The 12080-nt window shown below is 41.0% G+C and overlaps 1 protein-coding gene across 3 annotated transcripts in view; it reads left to right on the top strand.

Moving 5' to 3' along the window:
* Positions 1-12080, top strand: part of eif4e2 (eukaryotic translation initiation factor 4E family member 2) — a 50359-nt gene that overhangs the window by 34509 nt on the left and 3770 nt on the right. For 2 of the 3 annotated variants that reach the window (XM_070883409.1, XM_070883408.1), the window contains one exon: positions 131-267. In XM_070883409.1, the coding sequence (XP_070739510.1) occupies positions 131-267 (137 nt within the window). Of the gene's footprint in view, positions 1-130; positions 268-8184; positions 8359-12080 lie in introns of all 3 variants that reach the window. The other variant, XR_011593648.1, reaches the window with a different exon arrangement.

Here is a 12080-nt window from a genome sequence, read left to right as displayed (position 1 = left end):
AAGGTGCTATATAAATGCAAGTTGTTTTGAGATGAGGAGAAGCAAGACTTTTTTTTACATATATAGTTGGGCACTGTTAGCAGTGTATGATCCTCCACAACTCATTTCACACTTTGATTTCTCTCACTAGGAAGATATTATCTCAATATGGAATAAAACAGCCAGTGACCAAGCTACAACTGCACGAATACGGGACACATTACGACGTGTTCTAAACTTGCCACCCAATACTATCATGGAATACAAGACACACACTGACAGTATCAAGTAAGTACAACCAGGAGCAAAAAAATTGTGTAGCCCAAGATGTTTATATTGGGTATTAAATTAAAAATATTGAGATTTATGTATTTGTGTGCAATATTGATTTAAATTAAGTGAAATCGGAGAAAATGTGTGAGTAGTGAATACAGTTTGTATCATGCACTAGCTCCACAGGCACCAAAACAGATGGTGAAGTGAAAAGAGTTGACCTGTGCACATTGACGTTATCATTTTCCTAATGTTCACTCTGTACTTCTCGAATCACTCTGAATGAATGATTTGTTTTCATTTTCTTATGTCATAATTCAGTTCAAATTGCTAGTCTGAAAGATGCACTGTGGTTCTGAGGGTACAAAAATCACTATTTTATACTGTTGATCTTGTGAGTAAGCCACAAATGCAAAATATACACTTAAATTAAGGTTCCATTTGCACTACTTAAACACCAGAAAAACACACAGGTCCTTTTGTGAAGTGAGTTCTGCAGTCCTAACTCACTTCCAAGTGGGCAGTAGCCCCAGTACAAAATTGCATCTAATTCAATACTAAATGTAGTCTTGCTCCAAGAAGTCACAGAAACACTGTTGTGGGAAATGGAAAAATATTGTCCAGTAGAGGGTGCTCTTCTAAAATTGGGGCTGAGGTACATTGTTAGGTCAGAGTTGAAGGTGCTTTACTCTGCAGCTAACTGCTTTGTGTGATGTGGGAGTACTTGCTGACACTAAGTGCCCAAAATGGATATTATTCCATTTTCTAGTGCTTGGCTAGATGAACGCAAACTTCTCACACAAAGTTAGAAGAAACGGGACACAGAATGAAATCAAGGACATGGATGATAGTGGACAATATAGATACAGAAACAATACCCACTCCAGTCTGAAAACAATTGTTTAGTAATTGCCCCTCCCCCAGTTTAGTTAACCAAGAATCAACTGATCAGATTTCATGAAATGCCTGATTTTAGAATAGTAGGGCAGAAGTTATGTGAAATTATATTGGGTCAGTGGCTTTCCCATTACTTTGTTCATGGTGAGCCTGAGTATGCACTGATTTATAACCGCAATGTTGCACTGTTTCTGGTTAATCTTAATTACCTCTTTTACTATTTTCCCTATCAATCCTGGTGGTATTGTTAAATTATTTCAAATAATTTGTCTATTAAGTAAATAATTGGCTTAAAAAGTTGCACCAGTGTAGGTAGTTTGATATTGATCTTGTCATTTCTAACTGATTATTTGTACAAAAGAAAATGTGATTGAAGTGTAGCTATTTGAACTTCTTCATAAAAAGTGGTAGAATATGGACCGAAGGTTGCAGTTCCTCATGAGTCTTTAACATAAGCAGAGACAAATGCAATTTCTCAATGTTTTTTTTACCTGGCAGTCTTGGTCAAAGACACTGTTTTGCATTGGTAACACGAACCATCTTTGAGATTTTTTTTTTACAAAATTTGATTGGTAGCATCGGTTTTTGTTAATTTATATTTTGGGAACCCAACCATGCTTCCTGGTCCCTTCACTTCATTTTTTAAGCTTCACCCTATGTTCCTTGATGGTGCAAAAAAGGAACATGGCCAGAATCATGTAGAGCAATATCATGGTTTCTTCTGCGGAGACATGGTCATTTAATGCATTCAACCCCTTGAGACTGTTCTGCAAGTCAATTAAATCATGGCTGATCTGTACTTCAACTCCATTTACCCTGTTTGGGCTAGAGATTACCACCTTTTAAATCTAGAATTTAGCTCCTTGAAATCTCTTTGCAGAACTTCAAATCTACTTCTATCTAAGCCAGTAGGTCCCACATGAACCACAGCTGCTCATCCTCCCATTGCAGAACCTTTTGTATTTGCTCCATGAGTTCCTGAACCCTGGCACCTGAGAATTTATATACCATTTGGGACTCGATTGCTATAGAATTCCCCACCCCCACCCAATGCCTATCCTGGGTATGCGTCAGTGTGTGTCCAGTTGACTGTGTAACTTTCTGCTCAAGGAGTGCAACTACTGTCCAAGCAGTCCGCTTGATTGGTACCTCAGACAGTAGCATTAATATCCACTCCCTCCACCACTGGCATACTATCGAGAGAATGCCAAGGCTTTTCCAGCAGCACCTTCTGGACCCATAATCGACACTACCAAGGTGGACAAGGGCAGCAGATGCATAGGAGCACCATCACCTGCATTTTCCCCTTCAAGTTATGCACCATCTTAACTTGGACATGTATCGGCACTCCTTCATAGTCAATGGGCCAAAATCCTGGAACCTGCTTCCTAACTTCATTGTGGGAGCACTTTCACCATATGTACTGCAGCGTTCAAGATGAAGGTCCACCGCCACCGTCTTCTTGGGGAAACTAGGGTTGGGTGATAAATGCCAAGCTAGTTCTACTTGTAATTAAATGCAAATGACCGCCACATCCCAAGAATGAATTTAAAAATAGTTCTGCCACAGGGAAGCAGTTAAATTCTAGAAATAGATGAGGCTGCAGGTAAACCCAGTTGTCTTGAGTTTAAAAACACTGTGTGGCTGTTTATGTTCTAGAACTCAGAAGCTCAATCATCTGGGTGCTTCAGGTTATGAATATTAATTTGCCTATAAACACATCCTCTTCCCCATAGACCATTTAATTACAAGTAGAACTAGCTTGGCTTGTGGTGCTTGGACCCAAGAATTGATCTTTTATTATGGGATGTAACTTGGGACCTATTTGGTAGTGGACTAAATCTCACGTGATCATGTATTTTTTTCCAATCACAGATATGCAAAGCACCCTCTTGTCTACTTTATGGAAAAGACTTGAGGGGGGGGCCGAAATTGCCCCTTCCCTTGAGGCCTGTTGCCGCTGGAAATCGGTGACCACGGGCTGCAGAATGCACTGTGCTTGGAGAACTTGCAAAATGGCGCTGCAGCTGCCATTAAACGGGAGGACCTACTACCAGAGCTGGCATTTTTTTTTATTGGCCAATTACCATGTTGGGCTGACAATTATGCTACCGGGCTCAGCCGGGCCACCAAAAGGCAGTCTGGCACCCCTTCTTGGGTGCCAGGCCGCTGGCCCGGCCGCAACTATCCCTGGTGGACCAAACTTAAAGAATCGCACCGATCTCCCCTTTAAGTGAAGGGGAGAGACATGATGCACACGGGTGCAGGACATTCTAAAAAGGGAGGGAGAACAGCCAGTTGTCGTGGTGCACGTTGGTACCAATGACATAGGTTAAAAAAAGGGATGAGTTCCTACGAAATGAATTTAAGGAGCTAGGAGCTAAATTAAAAAGTAGGACCTCAAAAGTAGTAATCTCGGGATTGCTACCAGTGCCACGTGCTAGTCAGAGTTGGAATCGCAGGATAGCTCAGATGAATACGTGGCTTGAGCAATGGTGCAGCAGGGAGGGATTCAAATTTCTGGGGCATTGGAACCGGTTCTGGGGGAGGTGGGACCAGTACAATGCGGACGGTCTGCACCTGGGCAGAATCGGAACCAATGTCCTCGGGGGAGTGTTTGCTAGTGCTGTTGGGGAGGAGTTAAACTAATATGGCAGGGGGATGGGAACCAATGCAGGGAGATAGAGGGAAACAAAAAGGAGGCAAAAACAAAAGACAGAAAGGAGATGAGGAAAAGTGGAGGGCAGAGAAACCCAAGGCAAAGAACAAAAAGGGCCATTGTACAGCAAAATTCTAAAAGGACAGAGGGTGTTAAAAAAACAAGCCTAAAGGCTTTGTGCCTTAATGCAAGGAGTATCCGCAATAAGGTGGATGAATCAACTGTGCAAATAGATGTTAACAAATATGATGTGATTGGGATTACGGAGACGTGGCTCCAGGATGATCAGGGCTGGGAACTCAACATCCAGGGGTATTCAACATTCAGGAAGGATAGAATAAAAGGAAAAGGAGGTGGGGTAGCATTGCTGGTTAAGGAGGAGATTAAGGCAATAGTTAGGAAGGACATTAGCTTGGATGATGTGGAATCTATATGGGTAGAGCTGCAGAACACCAAAGGGCAAAAAACGTTAGTGGGAGTTGTGTACAGACCTCCAAACAGTAGTAGTGATGTTGGGGAGGGCATCAAACATGAAATTAGGGGTGCGTGCAATAAAGGTGCAGCAGTTATAATGGGTGACTTTTTAATATGCACATAGATTGGGCTAACCAAACTGGAAGCAATACGGTGGAGGAGGATTTCCTGGAGTGCATAAGGGATGGTTTTTTAGACCAATATGTCGAGGAACCAACTAGGGGGGAGGCCATCTTAGACTGGGTGTTATGTAATGAGAAAGGATTAATTAGCAATCTCGTTGTGCGAGGCCCCTTGGGGAAGAGTGACCATAATATGGTGGAATTCTGCATTGGGATGGAGAATGAAACAGTTAATTCAGAGACCATGGTCCAGAACTTAAAGAAGGCTAACTTTGAAGGTATGAGGCGTGAATTGGCTGGGATGGATTGGCGAATGATACTTAAGGGGTTGACTGTGGATGGGCAATGGCAGACATTTAGAGACCGCATGGATGAACTACAACAATTGTACATTCCTGTCTGGCATAAAAATAAAAAAGGGAAGGTGGCTCAACCGTGGCTATCAAGGGAAATCAGGGATAGTATTAAAGCCAAGGAAGTGGCATACAAATTGGCCAGAAATAGCAGCGAACCTGGGGACTGGGAGAAATTTAGAACTCAGCAGAGGAGGACAAAGGGTTTGATTAGGGCAGGGAAAATGGAGTATGAGAAGAAGCTTGCAGGGAACATTAAGACGGATTGCAAAAGTTTCCATAGATATGTAAAGAGAAAAAGGTTAGTAAAGACAAACGTAGGTCCCCTGCAGTCAGAATCAGGGGAAGTCATAACGGGGAACAAAGAAATGGCGGACCAATTGAACAAGTACTTTGGTTCGGTATTCACGAAGGAGGACACGAACAACCTTCCGGTTATAAAAGGGGTCGGGGGGTCTAGTAAGGAGGAGGAACTGAGGGAAATCCTTATTAGCCGGGAAATTGTGTTGGGGAAATTGATGGGATTGAAGGCCGATAAATCCCCAGGGCCTGATGGACTGCATCCCAGAGTACTTAAGGAGGTGGCCTTGGAAATAGTGGATGCGTTGACAGTCATTTTCCAACATTCCATTGACTCTGGATCAGTTCCTATGGAGTGCAGGGTAGCCAATGTAACCCCACTTTTTAAAAAAGGAGGGAGAGAGAAAACAGGGAATTATAGACCGGTCAGCCTGACATCGGTAGTGGGTAAAATGATGGAATCAATTATTAAGGATGTCATAGCAGAGCATTTGGAAAGAGGTGACATGATAGGTCCAAGTCAGCATGGATTTGTGAAAGGGAAATCATGCTTGACAAATCTTCTGGAATTTTTTGAGGATGTTTCCAGTAGAGTGGATAAGGGAGAACCAGTTGATGTGGTATATTTGGACTTTCAGAAGGCGTTCGACAAGGTCCCACACAAGAGATTGATGTGCAAAGTTAGAGCACATGGGATTGGGGGTAGTGTACTGACATGGATTGAGAACTGGTTGTCAGACAGGAAGCAAAGAGTAGGAGTAAATGGGTACTTTTCAGAATGGCAGGCAGTGACTAGTGGGGTACCGCAAGGTTCTGTGCTGGGGCCCCAGCTGTTTACACTGTACATTAATGATTTAGATGAGGGGATTAAATGTAGTATCTCCAAATTTGCGGATGACACTAAGTTGGGTGGCAGTGTGAGCTGCGAGGAGGATGCTGTGAGGCTGCAGAGTGACTTGGATAGGTTAGGTGAGTGGGCAAATGCATGGCAGATGAAGTATAATGTGGATAAATGTGAGGTTATCCACTTTGGTGGTAAAAACAGAGAGACAGACTATTATCTGAATGGTGACAGATTAGGAAAAGGGGAGGTGCAAAGAGACCTGGGTGTCATGGTACATCAGTCATTGAAGGTTGGCATGCAGGTGCAGCAGGCGGTTAAGAAAGCAAATGGCATATTGGCCTTCATAGCGAGGGGATTTGAGTACAGGGGCAGGGAGGTGTTGCTACAGTTGTACAGGACATTGGTGAGGCCACACCTGGAGTATTGTGTACAGTTTTGGTCTCCTAACCTGAGGAAGGACATTCTTGCTATTGAGGGAGTGCAGCGAAGGTTCACCAGACTGATTCCCGGGATGGCGGGACTGACCTATCAAGAAAGACTGGATCAACTGGGCTTGTATTCACTGGAGTTCAGAAGAATGAGAGGGGACCTCATAGAAACGTTTAAAATTCTGACGGGGTTAGACAGGTTAGATGCAGGAAGAATGTTCCCAATGTTGGGGAAGTCCAGAACCAGAGGTCACAGTCTAAGAATAAGGGGTAAGCCATTTAGGACCGAGATGCGGAGGAACTTCTTCACCCAGAGAGTGGTGAACCTGTGGAATTCTCTACCACAGAAAGTTGTTGAGGCCAATTCACTAAATATATTCAAAAAGGAGTTAGATGCGGTCCTTACTACTAGGGGGATCAAGGGGTATGGCGAGAAAGCAGGAATGGGGTACTGAAGTTGAATGTTCAGCCATGAACTCATTGAATGGCGGTGCAGGCTAGAAGGGCCGAATGGCCTACTCCTGCACCTATTTTCTATGTTTCTATGTTTCTAACCGACAGTGGTGGACTCTCCATCCGCCCCTCTAATGTGTGAACTTCCGCTCAGCGTCGCACATCCACCCCCATCATGACTGGCTTTTTTTTCAGCGGACCGAAGTCAGAGTGACACTAAAATCAGCTTTGGCAATTTGCATTGGGAAGGTCAACTCAGCTAGGCTTCCCACTCTTGATCATTATCCAACGTCCCCTGCGGAAATGCGCAGGCGAGGTTTGGGCTTGGCTCTGATTATTTCTTCTCCCTCCCCCTGGAATTCGATAACCTGCCAGTTCTTGATGTCAAGGCTTGCACTTGAATTACAACCTCTTGGATGACATACTGAAGGTAACCAATGCTGGTGGATCTATACCGCAAGAAGGAGTCAATGGATTCAGGAGGAAAGAGGAAAACCTTTCTGCCCAGGATAGTTTTAGAATTTCAACTTATGGTACAATCCTTATTGACATACAGTGCCTCATTGTGCCTGTTTACTGTGTGCGTGTAAAAAGGACTCTTTCCTACCATATTGATTGCATAACCCTAAACTGGAATAAAAACAGAAAATGCTGGAAATACTCAGCAGGTCATGCAGCAACTGTGGAAAGGGTAACAGTTAACATTTCTGGTCGGTTACCACTCGTCGGAACTCTAAACTGGATGTGATCTATGGGACTAAATTTAGAGTTCTAGGTATATCTAAGCAATACTAAATGTGGTTGAATGTCATTTAATACAGTTTGCAGGGAACAATTCCCTCCTTTATGTAACTGCAGGAATATCTACACGACCTCTACTAGTGAAATAACTGTTCTTTCACCAAGCACTGGGCTTTGAATGCTCTGGTTTAAAAAAAAAAAAATCCAGTTTTTCAGACAGGATCATTTTTTTGTTAAAAAAGACATTCATTTGTGAGCTTTAGAAGAAAAATAGAATATTTGTCCCTTGACTTGCGGCCGTTGTTAAAAATATTAGTAGTGCAATAATAGAAAGCTTAATTTGGTCTCTGCCAGAGGAAAACCAAGAAATGTCAGGGGACAGCTCTGGATTGTGTTGGAAAATTAATAAATGTTTAACTACTTTTCTATTTAAGAAACCTATAAAACAAAATTTCCATTTCACTATTTTTAGTATTGCAGGTTTTATTGTGATATTACTTTTGTTTTAATAATTTAAAAGTTGTAAATAACTTAAAGAACTCCAAAACATGTCCTGCAGTGATCCATCAGTTCTTTCTCAAGATAGGCATAGTTATAATGCAGAAAAATAAAAATGTTTATTCTGACACAGTACACATTATGTGTGTTACTTGATTGTTAGGATTCTCACAGCAGAGCAGAAGCAATGGGACTGATGCCAATAGCAAGAGGAAACTGAACTGAAGATGGTTTCCTGGGGCTACTGTTATGCAGGAAGTGGAAGATCATGTGGTTCCACCTCAAGAGAATAGGTGTCCCTGTGATATTTCCCAGTTGGATAGGCAATCTACTGATGGTATGTGGAGTATAATCGAAGAATTCATAAACTCCTACGGTCTGGAAATTTAATGGGATAGCTATCTTCAGGACTTATTTTAAAAGATTGTAGTTATTTTAGGTTATTCACAAAGTTTTAAAACAATAACCTCAACAATGTTTATTCTGTATATTTATTTAGTTCTATTTAAACAGATTCTCTATAAATCATCTCGTATACATGTATGTTGCGGTGTTATGATTGCCCAATATAAATATTTGGACTAAGTGTGTCTAAGAATCATTTAAAACCCAAACCAGGTGAGTTCATGTAACTTATTTAAGCTGTTCTATATGGAAGTGCACCAATACCCTTATGGTATTATTCACTAAGATGCTGGCATTAAATATTGGATGTAGGTAAATTACATTAATTTACTTGAATGTCTAATTACAGTACTTTTACTAGTAGTGCCCTAATACCCATTGAGATTTGGTGTTAAGTCATGCATTTTGATAAATGTCTGTCATTTATAGCGATAACAAACTGTATCAGTGTACATCATTTAACTGCTGCCCATTGCTAGAGGGTCAGTAGCCTAAACTTCAGCTTGGCCTTAATCAGTTTATATCCAATTTTTAAACAAATTTCTAAATTTATGAGCATACATTCCCTCTTGTGACCCAATAGAAGAGGGAGAACAGAATTGCTACCTTTTGCAGTTCTGGCTTCCCTAAAAGCACAGCCGAGCAGAAAGCTGGGGGTAGTTTCACCGAGCAGTCAATCAGCCCTCAATGACATTCCTAATGATTTAAAAGAAAAAAATATTTCTGTCCCTACTAGTGTTGAGCTTTTCAAAATTGAACAGCTCTTGTGCTATCTAACATTAATAGTATATCAGCATTCTTTTATCCTCCACATACAATTGCTTTAAGTCTGTCACCAACAGGAAAAAATCATGGTCATTTGTCCGTTTTCAGTTTTCCTCACTGCTTTGGATAAACGATCCAATCTCCCACTCTGTAAAATGCTGAGGCCTAATGATCACCTCAGTTCTTTCTCTCTCGTTTTTGGCAGCAACGTCTCATTGTTGTCCAGCCAGAAAAATGTAGTACTTTAGCTTTATGATTTGATTTATAACCAACATGTAATTATATCATTATTGCTGGGTTTTTCCCCCCCCCCCCCCACTTATTTCAGGCACTGCCCCACATGAGAGGGACGACTTTTGTTTCTAGCACTAAGTGATTGATTCTTATGTCAGTGTTGCCTTCCTAAAAACACACAGTTTCATTTGTCCGTTCAGAAAGGCTCCAACTTGTAAAACACCAGGACTCGTCCTCAATTTCACGTCCATCCTTCTTGAATGAGACATTTGCCGTCAAAGGCTTTCACCTTTGGTGCCGAAGTAAGCATCGCACAAAGATCTCGCGATCTCTGTCGGAAGGTTCGGCTTTTCCGCCGCATAATTCAAATTAGCGTAGTATCGTAGGAATCCTATAGTGCGAGCTGCAGTGATGTCAACAAGCTGTCTAAGCAGCCAATTAAAATGCAGAATTCTCTCAGACACCGAACCAGGAAGTGGGTAAGCTCTTAAAATTCTAACTTTTTAAAAAAAAATGTTAGAGCAAAACAAAGATTGGGCTCACATGGGGAAAAGGCAAGCCTGAAATAAAGATGAACAAACTTTTAAGTTTCTTAAAAATGTTGACTTTTTTATTAAAAGGGAAAAATTTGACATTGCACAAAATTAAAATTAGTTTTACAGGGCCATAAATTTTGTTTAGCAGTCTATAAGCTGTTAAAACCACAGTTACACCTAATCCCTTTGGGTCTAACTTTTAATGGGGTTTTTAACAACGTAATTAGTACGGAAGAGCTGAAGTTTACGTCCATTTCCATGATTTGAAAAATTTAACTGATTGTGCTGTGCCCCCCGCCCACAGAATCAACAATCAGTGGAGCAGCAGTGAATGACCGGCCGCAACTTCAGGCTTTCCACTTTAGGCTGTGCATATGCCAAATCCTAAAGTTGTGGTCAGTTTCAAAGGTGAAATGACAGTTAACACTGCCATCAGGTCTGTAAATTCCAGGCCAATACGTCTGTGCTCCAAAACTAAGGAGCACAAACAAAGAGGGATTTTATTGAGACACTGCTCCATATAATGAGCGCTGACCAGGCATATTGCACATCTCTTGAGTGACTGGGGATAAGGAATCAGTACACTTGTGGCCTGTTCATTTTCATCCGGCTTATGCCCTAAATTTTCTGCAACATCAGGTGCCAAAGCAGTTTCAATAATGTATAGTGTCAAATCACTTACCTGAAAGTTGTCATGGGTAAAAGCACAAATTTCTCAATTGATATGGTCAGAAGAATGTCCATTGACGCATGTATTTCAAATGCCCTAACTTGCCTCTGGTTCTAACTAAAGAAGCCATTTAATCATCGTTTTGTTACTAGATATGGAATGGACTTTGACGTGAACTAACTGATGCACCAAGACCAAATATAGTTAAATGTGACTGCACAATTCTTTGAGGACTGGCCACATGTTACCACCTTTATTCACCTAAGGCTATGCTTTCATATTGGCAGGTTAAAAAGAGTCTTGTATATCTCTACTAGCCTTCTACATTGGTCTTGATTGATACTGCTGGACTTTCTCTGTTTACGCTAATGTTGAAATGTGTTTATCCTCACTTTGATTTAGAGGATCTTTTTAGTCCTATAAGCTTGGCAATGGAACAGGAAAGGAAGAATAAAATTTAGGTCCTAATTTTATCCCAGTACAAGTGTTATTTGTCTTTCATTCCAATTAACCTCTCAGTTTTAATGATTGTACAGTTTAATTTCAAGATAGTTCTGTTTAATTTTATTTTAATTTTAGGATTTATAAATATTTCTATATTTTGACGGTTTACTGAAAAGAGGAAAAGTACTATTAACTACACCAAATCTACCTCCACTTGTAGCTGAGGCAAAAGCAATCAAATTGTGCAAGTCTCAAAAATAATGATATCAGGAAATTGCATAGTTTGGCAAGTGTTGCTTAGGTTGGCAAGTCTGACAGTTATCAGATTAATAACAATAATAACTGAAATTGAAGGACTTTACCAGCATTGCATTATTCTGTCACAAAGCACTCATGGATGTGCAGATTGTTGCAGTAAATTTCCTAAACTGTGGAAAAGTATACCCTCACTATTCAGCCCTCAGTCGGTAGCATCTTTTGACTGATAATTATTCAGAACTTGATTTGATGAGGTCTTTTTTAAAAAAAAAACTTCTGCTGCTGTTAGGCTTGCTTTTGGTTCTCCCCCACAGACCACACTCTGAGAGACAAAAGTTGCAGACCTGCCCCAGAGCATCCATTTAATGGCTTAATTAAGATGATCAACATTTCTTTAGCCTCCAGGATATATTGCATTTTGTCAGCATCTAATGCTGTGGGAAGGTTTGGTTATTTTGATTTTTGGATCATGTAAATCTTCGATTGTGAAATCACATCATTTTTACTTTAACAATCTCCGTTTTCTGGAATCCCAGTTTGGGCCATTTGGTTGTTATTGCTCTCCTATGGAAAGGACTACTGGGAAATGCCCTCAGAGGTTCTTGAAGAATGTGCAAAAATATAAGATCCTTTAGTCCCATTTCAATAGCTCAAGCTCATGCTTACAGTATGCTCCTTTGAAGCTTGTATCTCCCTGCACCCTCAAATGTGCATCATATAATCTCCTAGTTCTTGTTATTGCAAGCT

This window comes from Pristiophorus japonicus, chromosome 6, assembly GCF_044704955.1.
Source record: "Pristiophorus japonicus isolate sPriJap1 chromosome 6, sPriJap1.hap1, whole genome shotgun sequence".
Taxonomy (NCBI): Eukaryota; Metazoa; Chordata; class Chondrichthyes; family Pristiophoridae; genus Pristiophorus; species Pristiophorus japonicus.
The sequence above is the reverse complement of the archived record's forward strand: the minus strand, read 5'-3'. Positions and strand labels throughout refer to the sequence as shown.